The following is a 14,216-nucleotide window of genomic DNA, read 5'->3' as shown; positions in this document are numbered from 1 at the left end:
CTTACCTGGAAGAGGCTTCCTGGAAATAAAATGGATCTCACAAGCACTGGAGCAGCACCCACTGAGCACTCATCTGCTCTTCCTTGGCCCTCCTGGGCCACACTGACTTTTACAGCTCAATGCCATTCCCGTTTGTTCTGCCTTTTCTCCCTGGTTTCAAATGTCACCTTCAAATTCATTAAAAGATTTCTTTAAATGCCCATCTGTCAACTGGAAGATGAGGAGAATGCTAGGGAGAAACATGAGAATCCAGCTCAAACTGTGCTGCCTATAGCCCATAATTCCTGTCAGACTAAGGACGTCAGTACCTCCAGCGTCTTAGGAACGAGTGTTATCACCGTGCTGAGTGCTTTTGGTTGTTTCCTTTTTATCCTACCTTCTGAGTACCTGTGACCATCAGGACTCACTTGGAAACTAGGTTTGGCACAGTGGACACGCGGTGAATTAAAACCACACAGATGGGACAAGTGTGTGGGCAGGTACCAGGTGAAAGGTCTCTGGAGAATGTGCGAGGCAATCCCCCAGACAAGAGCGTTCCCCCACCTTGTCTGCGAGCCTACTGTTTTCTACAGTGCCTGGCCACTGAAGTGGGACTGGGCGGTTCTGTGTGCTCTCGGCCATCACTCCCAGCCGGGCAGGCGATCTGCACTGCACACCTCTGCTGAGCCTGCTCTTCCTCTTTTGTCCTAATTTTGAAATACTCAGTTCTCTGGAAGCCGAGTCCTCCTCCAAACACGGTAGCACTAGAAAAGAATTTTCCATGACTTGGTGTCTCTCTGAGCCTAAAGAACACCCTGGAAATGCACTGTCCCTTCATGACTGCATAGCTAACTCATTAGGAAACGCCTTCACAAGTCCAGAGTGAGGCAGTCAGAGGACACAACGCCTGAGTTAGACCCAGCATTCATAAACTCAGGGCGGTCCACACGGGAGGCTACATTCAAGGGAGCCAAGGAAAACAGTTAACTGGGGCCTGGTCAGAGCTACGACCTGCTTCTCGGCTCCTTCTCCACCCACCTCTCACGGCACTGGTAGCCTTAATCACGTCATGCCTTCACGGTACGTATGAGTCTTTAACCTTAGACGGGGTCTCATCAAGTTCCAATCTTCCTGCCTTTCGCCCGAGTGCTGCATGACAGGCACACACCGCCGTGTCTGCTGTTACAGTACTGATACCGAGCCCAGGCACTCCGCCAGCTGAACACATCTCCAGCTCTGCTTCTGTTCTTGTTTATACTTTTAAAACTCTTCGCTTAGGCACTTTACTCCCTCTGCATCCCCATTAACTGGCTCTGACTAGGGAGGAGAAGGGGGATGGGGATCGGGTCTCCAATAACTGAAACTGTATTAGGAGAGCAGAAGGAAGTTCTTCTCAAATGGTTTCAGTGACCACAGCATCCCAACAACTTACCACTACCCAAACTGAAAGGTCTACCCCAACAAATAGAACAAAACAGTTCTGTGCCATTCTAAGATGCAGTCATGTGCCATTCCCAGTGCAGCCACCGTCACGTCACCGCACATACTCTGGCCCTCGTGTGAGGTTTCCGATGACTTCAGTATCAACACAGAGGTTTTCATGTAGTGATGGAAAAAGGTTGGGCCCGGGGCATTTTCTCCCAAAAGGTTATTATTTTCTAAGATTCTCTTCTCTCACCACCTGGAAGCAACAATACTAAATCTTATGGTACAAAGGCAAAGGAAGGAGCACAGGCATTCGTCAGTGAGTTACGAGCACAGGGCCAAACACCAAGAGGCAGAGGCTACTCTACATCCAGGTACCTGTGCATCTGGGGAAGCAACTACATTGCTCCTGGCCCATGTTCTCCTATCAAGGGGAAAATATTGGTATGTGTTTAGGGAAAAGTCATGCACTTAACACAGCTTTAAGACTCTGCTTCTGGGGTGTAGAGGTTTCAGTGAGAATGGCCACAAGCCCCTATGCTGAATGCTTCCACCCAGTAGGTGGAGCTGTTCGAGAAGGACTAGGAGGTGTGTCCTTGGAGGAGGTGCGTCACTATGAGTAGGCTTTAAGGGTCAAAAGCCCGTGCCATTCGCAGTTAGCTTTCTGTGTCAAGCCTGTGGCTTAAGATGTAAGTGGCGGCTACCGCTCCAGCGCTGTCTGCCTGCTGCCCTGCTCCCACCTTGACACTCAGACTCTAACCCTTTGCAACAATAAATTCCAACTAAACACTTTCTTCTACATGTTACCTCTGCCGTGCTGTCTTGTCACAGCATCAGTAAAGTAGCAGAGATGAGAGGGGAGAGGGGAGAGAGGAGAGGCGGAGAGGAGGGCACGCAGCCTATGAAGGGAGGGTAGAGAGGGGTTTCAGCTCTATAAAAGGGATCTAGGTGAGAAGCCATGGCAGGTGATGTTAAGACTCTGCTCTGTGTATTTACAGGTTGTTATTAATGTTCCTAAGGGATGGATGGTACCGGGCTTTGTATGTTTAAGTGGGCAATTATATCTTACCAACTGGGTCAAAGGTTAAAAAAACAAAACAAAACAAAACAAAAAAACGGATCTAGGCCTGCCTTTGTTTCCCTATCAGAACTCTGTAAAGTTTGTTTGGGGGATAAGATGGCTTCGGTGCCTAACAAGGGATGTAGCCTAGGAACCAAACGCTACCAGTCTGCTTCTCACAGGTGAATCCAACTTTACCATTTAAGTTCGGGGCACACATCCATAAGAACCAGCTGTCATTCATTCACACTACTCTCAACACCTATCAGGCAATGATGGCCATATTTAATATTTAACATCAATGGCAACTGGAAAAACACCTCAAGAACAAATCTAAAAGCAAAGCCTGCAATTTGTCTTCCTTCAAAAGCCCTCGGGTGCACACCTATAACCCACGGGCTGACGAGCATGCTGGTACTAATGCACACTGAAGCCCCAGGAAAGCCTGCAAACATCTCACAGCACCATGGGAACCTGGTCAACCAGGAGCAGAACCCGCCCATCCGATTTCACCGGCTGGAATCAGCGCAGCAGGCAAGGGCTGGGATCGACACTTACATTCTGCCAGTCTCCAACTCCACAGTAAGGAAGTGGGAGCGGCTCAGCCGACGAAGTTCATGACGACGAGGTGCAGGATAGTGCTGGCAAAGAGAAAATCAGCAAAGGCTCGCTCAGGAGAGATGCCTTGGAAATCCGCCTTGTTCTGGGGGTTGATCTGTATTCTCAAGCAAACTGGGTAAGAAACAAAACACAAAAGTCATTATTCAGAAATAGAAAATAAATGATCACTAATCAGGACATAAATATATCCCATCATGAAAATTCTCTAATAAAATAAAAGCATCACACCCAAGAGGCACACACAGGAGTCGGCTGTGACGTGCACCATACTAGAAAAGTTAATGTCTATTAATAGTACAGAGGGGATTACATAGCTCATGAAGACAAAGAAATACTATACAGCAATGAAAAGGAACTTCTGCTAGAACCAAGGTGGATGGATTTCACAATGATATGCAGCACAAACCAAACACAAACACATATGGAGCTTTAAAACTAAACAAGCCAACCAGACATGGCAGTACACACCTGTAATCCCAAAATGTGGAAGGCTGAGGGAGAACAGCCACTAGTTTATAGAGACTACCGTGGACTACATAGTTAAGACACGCTTTCAAAAAAGCAAGACAATAAAAATAAATAAACACAATAGGCAAAATAAATCTAGACTAGCATAAGTCAGATAGTGGTTTTCATTCTCACGGACAGAAACATCTTCAGAGCTGCAAAGAACCTTGCATGGCACTGATAATGTTCTGTCCTGATCTGGGTCATAGTTAGACCAGAGCATTTAAAATTCATCCCAAACTAGGTCTGGTGCTGCACAGCTGTCACCTGTGCTTCGGGGGCAGATGTAAGGGATTCCTTCAAGGTCACCTCACACTCCAAGGTGAACCTGAGCTACATAAGGCCCTGTCTCAAAAGATCTAAAACTAAGGCTGCCAGATGGCTTACTGGTAAGGGCATTGCCGGCAAGCCTAAGAGCAGGCATATACACATACAATAACTAAAAACTGTAAAAGGAAATAGAAAATTTAACCCATAAGATTACCTACCTTTACTATCTTACCTATCCTTTATTAAAGGAAAAATAAGGGGGGAAAAAACAACACCTCAGAGTTATGCTAAAACCTATAAGCTTATTCACACTTACACTCCTAAAAGCCTAAGACTCTCTTAAGCTGGTTGGTTTAAAGGTGTCTAATTATACCTACATGGGGCTTATCTATAGCAGTGACAAACAGAGTTGGGATGAATGAGGACCCTGTGACATCCTAACCTTCTACAAGAAGCGTGCATGATACACGGTGGAGATCCTAAGTACAGCCGATGGTCCACAAGGACCTCCTGCTGTAGATAAACTGTCCCGGTAAAGTTCTAGTGGCTTCATTTGCCTCAAAAGACAACAGAAGATCCGACACACACGGCTCTTGACAGTGATCTCTGCTCCCACTTTCCTGTATCCCTGAAGTCTAACAAGGCAGCAGCCAGTCTGCTCTCTTTTTCTCTCTGAAGCTCGGGGGCATTCTCTGCTCAAACACCTTTTATGGCTTCAATAAATTATTGCACTGGCTTCAGGCTAGCATCCACTCCAGCATTAACAAAGAATCCACTGAGAAGATACAATGACCAGATTAGTCCTCCAGAGTTCATCACCATGGCAACAGTTCCCATCAACCTAAGCACAGAAACACTAGGAAGAGCACTGACCTTTCTGCGGGGCACTGGCTGGAGTATGGAAACCACTTAAATCTTGCCATAAAAGGCCAGGTTAGCCCACCTTGGGGGAAAGCAACTGGCAATACCACTTAATATCTAAAATGTTTTTTCCTTTCAACAATGAATGTGACTTACAAAACACAGCATGTTTGTAAAATTGAAAGAAAAAAGAGAAATGATCCAAATGTCACCAAGGGGAATGATTAAATCATACAACACACCTGCAATGAAGTCCTACACAATTATTCAGAATTCTCTATACACTGACAAGAATGCTATCCACTTTTACTGAATGAAAAAAATAGCCAAAAGCACTAACACATCAGCTCTCCTTTTGTATGTCTGTAGTGTTATGTTATACATGCATGTTCATGTGCTGTGCATAGGGTAGGTGCACACATACATGTGTGTGGAACACATAGGTTGAATTCAGGAGTCTTCCTCATTCACATCCCACCTCATTTTAAAGATTTATTTTTATCGTGTGTGTATGTGTGTGTGTGTGCGCGCACGCGCGTGTTTCACTGTATGCTGTACAATGTATGTGCCCTGTGTATACAGGGGCTCCTAAAAGCCAGAAGAGGGCACTGGATTTCCTGGAGGTTGGATGTGGGTTCTGGGAACCAAACTCAGATCCTCTGGAAGAGCAGGAAGTGAGCTTAACCACTGAGCCATCTCTCCACTCCACCTACCTTATTTTTTGAGACAGGAGTTCTCATGAACTCATGGATTCTCTCTGACGTTCTCACTGAAGCTTAGATTCCCAAGGCTGGCCAGCCAATGAGCATCAAGATCTACCTGCCTTTCCCCTTCCTCCACCTGGGTTACAGGCCTGTGTGGTGTGTCCAACTTCTCCTATAAGTGCTAGGGACCTTACCTCAAGTTCATGCTTGTGCAGCAACTGGGCCCACGGGGCCCAAATTGCTCTTTCTACAACTTTAATTTCTATATGTGATTACTATGTTTATATCTTTATTTTATATATAAATAGTCTATCACTTACTTGCAATCTAGCAAAAACTCTAGAGAAGACACAGAACTATTAACAGTACTGGGCTAGAAATGAGGTGGTACCTAGAGTAACTATCGGGGGACAAGCTTTGTGACAGTGGATACAGCCATGGACTGATGGTGACCTTGAAATGACCATAACAACTCAAATTAAGTTACAGTGCACAAATCAACCCCACAAACATCCAACGGACCTCAGAGGCCACTGAGACCAACACCCCATTTTTAGAATTGTTTATATTCTATGTATATGAGTGTTTTGCCTACATGTGTATACATGCGTCGTGTGTGCCTGGTGCCCAGTGAGGTTAGTAGACAGCACTGGATCCCCAGAACTGAAGTCACATGAATGTTTGTGAGACACCATGTAGGTGCTGGAAATGGAACCTGGGTCCCCTAGAAGAGCAGACAATGCTCTTAACTGCTGAGCCATCTCTCCAGCCCTTCAAACATCCCATTTGGTGCATAAAATGCCTATGCTAGTTGGATTTTTTTTTCCCCCAATTTGACACAAACTAGTCAGCTGAAATGAGAACCTCAACTGGGGAACTGCCTCCATCAGACTAACCTATGGGACTTTGGGGTTGCCTCTATCAGACTAGCCTATGGGGCTTTGGGGTTGCCTCTATCAGACTAGCCTGTGGGGTTTTGGGGTTGCCTCTATCAGATCAGACTAGCCTGTGGGGCTTTGGGGTTGCCTCTATCAGACTAGCCTGTGGGGCTTTGGGGTTGGGGTTGCCTCTATCAGAATAGCCTGAGGGATTTGGGGGCATTTTCTTTCCTTTTAAAAAAAATTATTTACCAGGTATTTTGTCTTCATGTAAGTCTGTGTACCACTTGTGTGCCTGGTGTCCTAGGAGGCAAGAAGAACATGTCAGAACCCCTAGAGGTGGGGTTATAGACAGTTGTGAGTAGCCATATGGGTGCTAGGAATTGAACCTGGGTCCTCTAGAAGTACAACCATAAAAAGTGTTCACAACTGCTGAGTCATCGCACCTACAGGCCCAGCTCCCTGTAGGCAGTGCTACCCCCCACCCCGGCAGGTGGTCCTGGTTGTGTAAGGAACCAAGCTGAGCAAGCCAGTAAGCAGCACTCCTCCATGGTCTTTACTTCAGCTCCTGCTTTGACCCCTTGATGATGGGCTATGCCATGAGAGTCCCACAAGCCCTTTCCTTCCCAAGTTGCTACCAGTCATAGTTTATCACAGCGATAGAAAGTAAAATAGAGCAATGTCCAAGAAGTGGTGGGAGACAGGTGTGCTGGAAGGAGCCTCCAAGAAGAGCCTGGGAGGTTTTCTGAAGGAGGCCTACGAGGTCCCAGACTTGCCTGTGTTGCTCATAGACAGGCCATATCCCTCAGCTGGTTTGGACACAAGAAAGGTAAAGAAATTGCTCCAGAAATGAGAACTCAGCTTCCCCCTGAGCACTTCTGGAGACAGAAACCAACACCCTCTTGAAACAGCCTGCCCCCTCCAGCAGCCCTGTTTCATCATCTCCTTAAATGCTCATTTGTTCAGCAAAACATTTATCAAGTGCCATCATTCTAGATGCTGGGAGAATAGCACAGAGCCAGCCAGCCAGGAGTCTGGCCCCCAAGGGACTTACAGTCTGTGGAGACAGACAAGTGTTTCCAGTCACAAGTCAGCAAACAAACAAGGAAATTCTGGGTAGGGTACACACTGCAGAGAAAATGTAGCAAGATAAAGGAGACTAGAAAGCTGTCTTGTCCAGTAGTCGTGTCTAAAAACGCTACTGCAGACCATTTAAAGGCTAAAAAGTCAGGCACACAAAGATCTGGGGCAGAGCAATCCAAGCTGGGGACAACAGATATCAGTGGCCAGAGAAGACTCAGGACAGAGACTGGACCTAGTCAAAGGGCAATGAAACAGCCTTTCGGGGTTCGAGGAGCTGAGCAACAACAACTCCCATTCTTTAAGGGCTAGAACTGCATCGTGAAGAATGGTTTGTGGGACTAAAGATGAACGATTTAGAACTGAAGAGCTCAGCTACAGTGATAAAACCAGGCAGAAACAAGGAGACAGACAGCCTATGTTCCAGAGAAGACAGAGCTTGCTGTGAAATGGGTGTGGGAGTTGAGAGAAGCTATGGGATCAGAGAGACCTAACTATCTGGCTGAACAACCTATCCGGGGTTGACACTGTACACTGCCAGTAAAGAAGCAGATGGCTGGAAAGAGGGACAGTGTCTATTTGGGGAAATAGAACATGAAAGACAGAAGAGACATCAAAAAGAGAAATACATCGGGAACTGGATTTATTATCTTGAACCAAGTGGACGGGTCCAAACTAAAATACCAATACCATGGTAACTATATGCATAGATATGGAACTTAAATTCAACTATGGGAAAGAAATACAAAATGAAGCATCCAAGCACAGTGGGAAGGAAAAGCCAGTAGGATGTGAGGAGCGAGGAGGAGGCAGCTCTAAGGGTCTGGGAAAGAGTGTTTCCCTCAGAAGGAACCAGCCATTTGAGCTAAACGCTAATGCTGCACAGTCAGGCAAGGTGAGGCGGACGACTGCTCCACCTGGCAACACGGGAAACAGTCTGAGGAAGTGGTGGGGACAGGCCACCACACGAGAGCACTGAGAAATACGCGGGGAAAGGGTAGACACAGCAACTACTCTTTCAAGAAGCTCTACGAGAGGGAGAAGAGAAGATGCTAGCGATGGGCGCGAGGATGCCTGGGATCACACTGGACTTTCTTTTCCTTTTTCTTTTTGAAGACAGGTTCTTGGCAGGCCTTAAACTCACTATGCATGGCCTCATAGATATCCTCCTGCCTCAGCCACTCAAGAGCTAAGACTAAAAGTATGCACCACCACGCCTGGTTCCGCCTTTTAAAATTAGACAATTTTAGAGCAGACTAACACTTGAGAATGATTCAAAAGAGAAAGCCCATGATGCTGAATGAAAAGATCGCCTCAGAAGCTGCTCAGCCACCCAGAGAAGACCGGTGCCTGAGTAAGTGCAAGAGCTGGGCGCTGACGTGGGAGGGAATCAGACAGCAGAGACACAGGAGCAGGCTGGCTGCTGGGAGCCACTGGAAGATGAACGGACTCCTGGCTACTCTCACTTTGCTAGTAAAAACTAAAATACAAGATAAACTGTGAATACAGGCAAAGAAATGGAGAAAAGTGTGAGGAGTCACGAGGCACATCCTGGGAAAGTGAGGGACACACTGCAGGAGCACGGAAAGGGCTCCTATCCGCACCAGCACCCTTCCACAGAGACCTGTCTGCATCGCCCTTCAGGAACCGCCGTGTGCTCCTCCCAGCAGAATCCGCAGCATACCAGCAGAGAGCCTGGAAAACAGTCCTTCATCTTCCTTAAGTTAAGACAGCTATGCTCACAATTTAAGATGCAGCGCTAACCAAGGATGCAGACAGGAAAGCACCTGCCCTCACCTCTCAGAGGGGAGACAAGTACAAGAAATGCAGACTAATGGAAGAGTGCCGTCTCTCCTTCCTTACTCTCGTCCCCCACATAGAGTGAAGCAAGGACACGAGAGCCCTGGGTCCACTGGAGAGTCAGCCACAGTAAACTGACAGGCGTAAGATGTGAACCGAGTTCTGAAGACAGACAAGTAAAGGTACAAGAACCTCAGAATGGTGAATGACTTACTGACACTGGACAGTGATGAAGAGGGTGGTGTCAACAAGGCCAGCTCCCAGCAGAGCCTAAGAGTCCTGAAAAAACAAACTAAACACAAACTCCACTTTGGGAACCACAGACAGATTTGATTAGGTAACACAACAAGTGTGCAAATCAAATCAAGCTGAGATATCAGGGGCCATAAAGTCAGGAAGCAGCCTGAGGCACCGAGAAAAAAAAGTAATGGACAGGACATTAGAGACCAGACAATCAGCCACAAAGTTGGCGAACTCCCAATCTCCCGGGCAGCAGCTGAGAGGAATCCACAGGCCTAAGGGACACTCCCTAAAGTAACTCCACACCACACAAGCCAATGGCTCCCTGGAGACAGAAAACACTCTGGATTAGTCTCACTGTCTCTCAAATCCAAACTCCTTTGTGATTTCTTAACTTCTGCGATGTGCAAGTGTGCGTGCGCATGTCACGTATGAATGTGGTATATGTGTGTAGTGTGTGTGCATGCGTGTCAAGATGCACATGCCTATGTGAGCATACTTAAGAGGCCAGAGGACATTGGGTGTCCTGTTCTCTCTCACCCTTATTCCTTTGAGACAGGGTCTTTCAATAAACACAAAGCTAGCAGGCAGCAAGACTCTGCAATCCTCTTGATTCTGTCCTGCACCAGCCCACTCCCCTCTGCCCCCCACCCCCACCCCAGCACTGGGGTTACAGACATGTGTAGCCATGCCTAGCGTTTGACATTGGTGCTGGGGACCTGAACTCACCGCTGTGAGCACTCTAACCACTAAGCCACCTCTCCAGCCCACAAACTCTGTTTTTCAGAAGGCAAAACTGTTTCCTAAGCTTGAGAACAGAAGAACCAAAGTTGTAAAGAAACTTAAAGCAATGGTTTCACAGACTAGGGATGAGGCTCAGTGGGGGAGTGCTCGCCTAGTAGGACTTATTTTGAAGACAGACTTAACTAATTTCCACTTAATCTTCCTAAACAGTTCTTGAAATGAGCAGATCCCAGCTAGGTACAAAAGGAAACAAGACTACCAACGCTAGAATGTTATCTCTGAAGCGACAGATGTCCCTCCTCTAGTGATAGCTAACAGGAAGATAAACAGCTGCTGTGCATGGCTGGGATAGACAGACCGTTCCCCAGAGTCTTCTAAAAGCCTACCACACTATACACTGCTAAAAAGGCCCACCCCTAGTACCATCTCACCTCAAGCCCCTTCCTGAGACCCAGAATAAGCCACCCAGCCATGAGGAAATAGAAGAGTGTCTTTACAGACTTAAATGTCTGATGGCAGCATTCTAAACTGCTTTACAATGTTCTGACATTGGTTCGAAAGAGCAAATGTCTGTGCAAAAGAAATAACCAGGCAGGAATGAAGAGATCCAGCTATCGAGGGTCCTCCTCCAAGTCACACAACTAACAGCAACGTCAAGTCTGCCCTTGACTTCCAAAGAGAACTGTTGTTGGACGGCTGGTTTGTATGGCATTTACTCTTCACGTATGTGAGTGTATACTGCGGAGGTGAGAGAACACAGGACTTGGTTCTCTCCTCCCGCCCCATGTCCCAGGGATCAAACTCAGGTGATGCTCAGATTTGGTGACAAGGACCGTCATACACTGAGCCATCTCACCTGCCTGCATTGCCATTGTTAATCCTCAGATGCTCTCCTACAGAAACAGGCCTGACGCCCAAAGCGCCAGCATTTAGTGCCACTTGGTCTTTCAAATCTTCCCACATAATTTCCTACAACCTCTCTTCACCAAAACTGCCCCTTCCATTCTCTTCCCCCACCTCCCCATCCCCCGCCACCCAAAAAAAGCCATAGAAAAGTAAAAAACCTCAGCAGGCATATGATGTCCTGTCTTAACAATATGAACAAAGGCTGAACAGCCAATTTTCAAATTTTCCATTAAAACAAGTTACCAAGCAATAATCTGGCCTAGCAAAAGAAGTTTAGTAAAATTAATGCTGTCAAAGCAGACATGACAGCCAGGCTGCTGATACACCTTTAACCCCAGCACTCAGTGTGGAGGTACATGATCTAGGAGTTCAAGGTCAGCCCAATCTAGAGTTCCAGCCAGACAGGGCTACACACTAAAACCCTGTCTCAAAAAAAAGAAAAAAAAGAAAAAAAAAGGATGGATGGATGGAAGGAAGGACAGACAGACATGGATGGATGGATGGATGGATGGATGGATCTGAGGATTTAGCTCAGTGGCAAAATGCCCGGGAGTTCACTGAAGGAGGAAGAATGCAAATGATAACTTTCTGCAGCAACAATGAATGAATTATCAGAAATCCTTTTCTTTTCCTTACACCCACTTATATTTTTCTCACCCTATTCCCTGTTACCTAAAAGATTTGGAAATATCACTACTAACACCAATTTTACTACTATTAATCATGACATCACTAATAATGCCCTCAATACTGATTATGCCCTTATTAATATCCTCAATACTGATAATGACCTCACATAACACTATATACACACACAGACATGCTCACAAAAATATTTTTAAAAGATTTTTTTTTAAAAAGCAAGTCATCTACAAAAAGAAAAGAAAAAAGGAAAGAGACAGATGGAAAGAAAGAAAGAAGAAAGGAAGGGAAGGGAAGGAAGGGAGGGAGAGAAAAGGGAGGGAGGGAGAGAGAGAGAGAGAGAACGAGAGAACACACTAACATGACTTTTCAGCAAATTGTTCTTTTCTATGTAGTCCTGGAAAGTCAGAACTTAAGGCAGAGGCTTGTGAAGATGGGAGGCTTCAACAGGAGAGGGCCTACTTAACTCAGCCTACAGCCCCACCCTGTTCCTACACTTCTGTAACCAGAGGATAAATAAAGAAGAGGCTCTCAGTAAGATGCTTTCTCCTGGCTGGTTAATAGAGCTGCCTTGAATGGTACTGGGCACAGCAAAGAGGTTTGTCAGATCTGCCTGATGGTGCTAATAGATCCTGATGGTTAGGGTGTAGCCTCAGGGAACTGGACCAAAACCCAAAGACGACTACTTAAGCTGATTGTGCAGCTCCAGTTCTGATTGGGCCCAGTGTGCCCAAACTAGCAATGTGAATGTGTACATGTGACTGAGATTTATGTTAAGACTGTAAGTAAATCAAATCTCCAGACAAGTCCAATGCTACCTTTTGTCTCTGCCCAAACCAGCTCTACTTCGCTGAAAAAAACAATTGCTAATAAACGCCCAAAACACTGCTGATCCTAATACACGTGGTAGTAACATTCCTGAGCCACCTGGTCCCAGAATTCTCTCAATCCCATGGGGCAAGAAAGGTCAGAGTTCAGATGAAACGCATGGCGGCAATCCTCATTAAGTCTCTAAGTCTGTAAGGTTATCAAATGTGTAGACCAGAAAGAAGGGCTAATACACAATTGTGCGAATAAAAAGTTCGAGATAATGAGAAAAATCACAGAAATTATGCACAGAAATAAGAAGGGGCAACTAAAAAGACAGCATCAATGGATTGCCTCCTCACAATCAATCACTAATATTTAAATTCCTATACTATCACTAAAGTCTTCTCCTAGATGGAGTAGGGATTAGGCCAAAGTGATGGATATGGTTCAGTTTGGCTTTTCCATTTAAAGCTCTACCAACTTGAAATTTGTCTAAGGCCTCATCAAAATTGGGTATTTTTTCATTAGAGCGGTATTAACTGCGACGACCACCAGAAGAGCTATTTCTTTACATATTCAGTTTCAGCTCCTGGCCAGCTGTTTGGCATTAGAAATGTGACAACATTTCTGAGTTTGCTTCCTGGATCCCAAGAAGTAAGCGTGACTTCACAGGCGACGACCTTCTACAAACTACCAAAGGGTACAGTGAGGACGAAGCTGCGTGCCAAAAGTGGGACATTATTACTAGGATACAGAATCATTACCCGCTAAGATGAAGCTGCCCACACAAGAGATGAAGCCAGAGAGGAAAGAGTTGAAGGGGAAGGTGCCCACGAGGAGACAGTAGCCGAACTGCAGCGCCCCGGTCAGCAATATATAAAGGAGATAGGCATCCAGCAACTTCAGCCGCTGTGGAGTGGAGCTCAAGTACTCCTCCAGGAACCGGGAGATGACGGACACCACAGACGCCGACATGACGAACCCGGGAACTTCGGATACCGGACGAACACAGGCTATGTGGCTCGCGCGTGCGCGTTAGCGGGCTCTAGCCACTCCCACGCCGGCGGGCCAATTGGGTCCCGGGTAAAAGCCAACCTTGGCGCCTCACAATTAATGCGCAGACGCAGACTACACCCCCAGACTGAAAACTACAGCCGGAAATAAATTAATGCGCCTGCGCATGGCCTATCTCCTCTCTGAAGACGTGTACTACATTCTTATTTCCGTCCTGCGTTTGTTGACGCCCACTGTTGCTCTGGCGACGAGATTTGTGACGGGAACAGGGGAAGAACTTTAACGGCGGACACAGAAGCATAGCAGAGGGTTCCGGCTCTCTTTGAGTTCCTTGTCCTCAGTGGTGAAGCTTGGGAATCTGCTTAGAAACCAAGCTGGCGGTCCAGGGATTTAACCTGCCTGGCCTAATCCTCTTAAAAGTTGTCTTCAGATGTCTGTGACCAATCATTAGAGCAGGACAAGGTCCTCCACAGTGAGAACTATGCTTATACGGGGCAAGCGCCAGTTTACACTGGCGGGAGAGGGTTGACCTCTACAGGATCCTGAACTGGAAGGCTGGATCTGGCCCCTACGAAGAACCTAACCCAGCAGGTATTCATTCATTCTACAAACGTTTATTGGGTACCACGGAGGGCCAGTAGCTTGTAGTTAAGTCGTAGAAATTTTTAGGTTAAT

The 14,216-nt window shown here is 46.5% G+C and overlaps 1 protein-coding gene across 1 annotated transcript; it reads right to left on the bottom strand.

The window, feature by feature from the left end:
- Nucleotides 1–3,001: 3,001 nt before the first annotated feature.
- Dad1 (defender against cell death 1) lies at nucleotides 3,002–13,568 on the bottom strand. The gene is made up of 2 exons (XM_032918070.1): nucleotides 13,292–13,568; nucleotides 3,002–3,196 (listed from the first exon to the last, which is right to left on the bottom strand). The coding sequence occupies exons 1-2, from the start codon at nucleotides 13,500–13,502 to the stop codon at nucleotides 3,066–3,068; spliced, it is 342 nt and encodes a 113-aa protein (XP_032773961.1). The 5' UTR covers nucleotides 13,503–13,568; the 3' UTR covers nucleotides 3,002–3,065.
- Between the last annotated feature and the right edge of the window lie 648 nt (nucleotides 13,569–14,216).

Source organism: Rattus rattus, chromosome 12, assembly GCF_011064425.1.
Source record: "Rattus rattus isolate New Zealand chromosome 12, Rrattus_CSIRO_v1, whole genome shotgun sequence".
Classification (NCBI taxonomy): domain Eukaryota; kingdom Metazoa; phylum Chordata; class Mammalia; order Rodentia; family Muridae; genus Rattus; species Rattus rattus.
The sequence above is the reverse complement of the archived record's forward strand: the minus strand, read 5'-3'. Positions and strand labels throughout refer to the sequence as shown.